This window comes from Cyprinodon variegatus, unplaced genomic scaffold, assembly GCF_000732505.1.
Source record: "Cyprinodon variegatus isolate N-32 unplaced genomic scaffold, C_variegatus-1.0 Scaffold1266, whole genome shotgun sequence".
In the NCBI taxonomy this organism is placed as follows: domain Eukaryota; kingdom Metazoa; phylum Chordata; class Actinopteri; order Cyprinodontiformes; family Cyprinodontidae; genus Cyprinodon; species Cyprinodon variegatus.
Window position 1 is genome coordinate 3,763 of NW_015151719.1, and position 3,120 is coordinate 6,882.

Below are 3,120 nucleotides of genomic sequence, written 5' to 3' on the forward strand. Positions count from 1 at the left end.
TCTATATGTTTTAGTTTGTAACCCAGCAAAGATGTTTCACTTGATACCATTAAGGTGCCCAGGGGGCAATGTAGTGCTGTAAGCTAAGTAGCTACCATGGAGATTACAAATGCTGTATTGTGAGACTGGTTACCATGGGGATTGAGTAGTGTAGTAAAATAGCTGGTTACCATAGGGATCATGCGGCAGGACCTGATGCAGTCACTCATTCCCATCATGCTCATGTAGTCGGCATACTCTCCCCTCCTCATGAAGTACTGGTTACCCATGTAGTTGGTGCGATCGTAGACCATGACACAGCCTCTCTCCACCCTGCAGGAGTGACACCTGCTCATGTAGGAGGACAAATCGCCGCAATCACTGCTGCATTCGTAGGAACGTCCCTGGAAGTTCCTGTCCTCGTAGAAGGTGATCTGGGGAGAAACAAGTTTAAGGAAGGAAAATGAAGTCTAGCTGTTTTAGATTACTATAGTTTAGATGTCTGTACAGGTAAAAAAAAAAAGCTTTTTAAAGGTCTTTATTTTTGTTTCACACATAACAATACATTTTATAGCTAAGTTTGTCTTCAGCAGGAATCAGATGATGGGAAAATTCAATACAGTAGAAACTACCATGATATACATAATAAATCCTGGTGTTCCTAACCAATCATCTAAACTGTCTTCAAGAGCGTTTCAAGATACTTCTTTTCGGAAAAAAAATGTTATCCAATTTTCATTTGAGATTAGTGTATAGCATTGTAGTAACGATACTGCCCCTGTTCTATGAGCTGTTTCCACATATTTACCATTGGCTTGGTATGAACACGAATCTCCTTTGGTTTAGCTTTATAATCGTTTATTGGTGTTAAATAAAACAAAATCCTACAAGATCCTGAACCCTGATCCAGAATCTTTGCTGCATTGATCACTCCTGAAAGCCAAGTAACCTTTGGGCATGATGGCAGTCTGGACTGTGGGGGCCATGTCCGTGTGGAGCTGGAGGAGGCTCAGTGCAGTCAAACCAGTAAATTGGGAGCTTTTATACACTTGAGTGAAGTTAACAGCTTTGTGTATCAAAGTTCAGACTGACCCCATTATTGTGTCATTACACAAAGCCTCCTTGAAAGAGTTACTATTGTCCTGATGAATACGTTTTTTTCACATTACTATAATGTAAATTTTTCTAGCACAATTCTCTCGATTCAGTCCTAATAACACTTTTTATAGTCTTGATCAGCGGGAGTAACATTACACTTAGATACACAGTAAATATCTGGGTATCTCTAACCTATAACCAAAAATTTCTTGTAGAAAAATTACAGTGTTTCAAAAAAATTGTAATTGTAATTGTAATAACAAACTACTTACAAGAATTAGGCTTTATGTAAATAATCAATGAGGTTTCTGGATACAACATAAACCGTTCTCATTCTTGTTCTTATAGAAAATTTGAAAAAAAAATTAAAGATGAGATTTAAAGTAATTTAAAGTAAGTGAAATGATCTCAATCACTCTTAACTTGCAATAACAATGCTTTGTTCCTAAACCAGGATCCACAATATTTGTTGCATTGATCAACACTGAAAGCATAAGTATATTGATGGCTGTGTGGACTTACCCTGCTCATCATGTTCATGTCTGTAGGGGCCATGTTGCCGGAGTGGAGCTGGAAGAGGCTGAGTGCAGTCATACCTGCAGGTTCCCAGCTTTTATACACCTGGCTGAGGTTGATGGCTTTGTGTATGAGAGTGCAGACTCAGCCCATGGTTGGGTGTCATACAAAGCCTTTCTGAAAGGGTTAACAATAATGGTGGGAGGACCTTAGCTGTTGCATTCATCACACAAGAAGTTTGTCAACCTGTTCATCAACAAAGTCCCCTGTATCCTACCTTCAACTGGTGGCTAACAATGAGAACATTACAGAAAGTGGGCCGACTGTACAGGTGAAAACACTCACCTCTTATTGAACACACAGAGACACAGTGACCAGGAAGAATAAACACTACAAACTTTTATTTTCCGGAGCACCAACGTGCAATGATTTTAGTCAGAAAAAAAGGGAGGCAAGGCAATTTTATTTGTATAGCAAATTCAGTACACTCACATTTTTAAGTGCGTTACATGCATTAGATAATAAATACAAGAAAAATAAAAGCAAAAGCATTTCAATTAAATTCATTTTATTTATATAGCTCCAATTCACAACACATGTCATCTCAAAGCACTTTACGGAGAGAATTCAATCAGATCGTACAGAAAGATTGGTTTTCTATCTAAGGTAAAACAGTTGATTGCATCCACTCATTGACTTAAAGGCAATTCCTTTGTAAAACAAATAAAACCATTGGACTACAACTAAAACAGAATGACAGCAATAAAAAAAAAAACATGACAAAAGCAGGTAGAGAACAAAATAAAACATTTGGATCACAACCTTAAACTAATAATACCTCAGTAAGCAGTATAAAATCAACAGGCAAAGGCAGCTCTAAATGAACAGCTCTAAACTAACCCTTTTAACTCTTACTTAAAGAACTCATGCTTTGTTCCAGATAAGTGGAGCATAGGAACTAAATGCTCCTTCCCCATGTTTGGTTCTAATTCTGGCTTTACAGAGTCAGCTTGAATAGAAGACCTAAGTTGTCCTGGAGGTTACACTGACATCAAATCTGTTATGTATTGAGGTGTTGATCTATTCAGTGATTTATAGACTAACAGAAGGATTTTAAAGTATATTATTTTAATTTTATATTATTTTAACACAGGCAGCAGCGTTTTGGATCAGCTGTAGCTGTCTGATGGACTTTTTTTTGGCAAACTTGTGAAGAAACTGCTGCAATAATCAATTCTACCAAATATGAATTCAGGAATAAGTTTCTCTAGATGCTTGGACATTATTCCTTTAAACCTGGAGATGTTCTACTGGTGATAAAAGGCAGACCTGGTAACTGCCTTTAATTGCCTCCGAAGGTTCACGTCTGAGTCCAGACGGTTAACAATAACGGTGTCATGATGACACCAAGATTTTGGCCCCAGCAGATTATTTCCCTCAATAATCCAAATTTCTGAGATTGCTACTGTTATGGTTGTTAAGTTTCCCCAACTTTAACCTATAAAGAATGAAACAAAGACAGTGTAA

General features: G+C 37.5%; 1 protein-coding gene across 1 annotated transcript; it reads right to left on the reverse strand.

Annotated features, from left to right (window-relative positions):
• Window positions 1-55: 55 nt before the first annotated feature.
• LOC107102510 (gamma-crystallin M2-like) lies at window positions 56-1,659 on the reverse strand. The gene is made up of 2 exons (XM_015401842.1): window positions 1,600-1,659; window positions 56-413 (listed from the first exon to the last, which is right to left on the reverse strand). The coding sequence occupies exons 1-2, from the start codon at window positions 1,630-1,632 to the stop codon at window positions 84-86; spliced, it is 363 nt and encodes a 120-aa protein (XP_015257328.1). The 5' UTR covers window positions 1,633-1,659; the 3' UTR covers window positions 56-83.
• Window positions 1,660-3,120: the final 1,461 nt, after the last annotated feature.

Bases quoted from the DNA above. Each gene is read 5' to 3' on its own strand.
- LOC107102510 (XM_015401842.1), bottom strand. From the start codon at position 1,632: ATGGCCCCTACAGACATGAACATGATGAGCAGG. The intron at 414-1,599 runs GTAAGTCCACAC...GTTTCTCCCCAG, and splicing joins ACATGAACATGATGAGCAGG to ATCACCTTCTACGAGGACAG.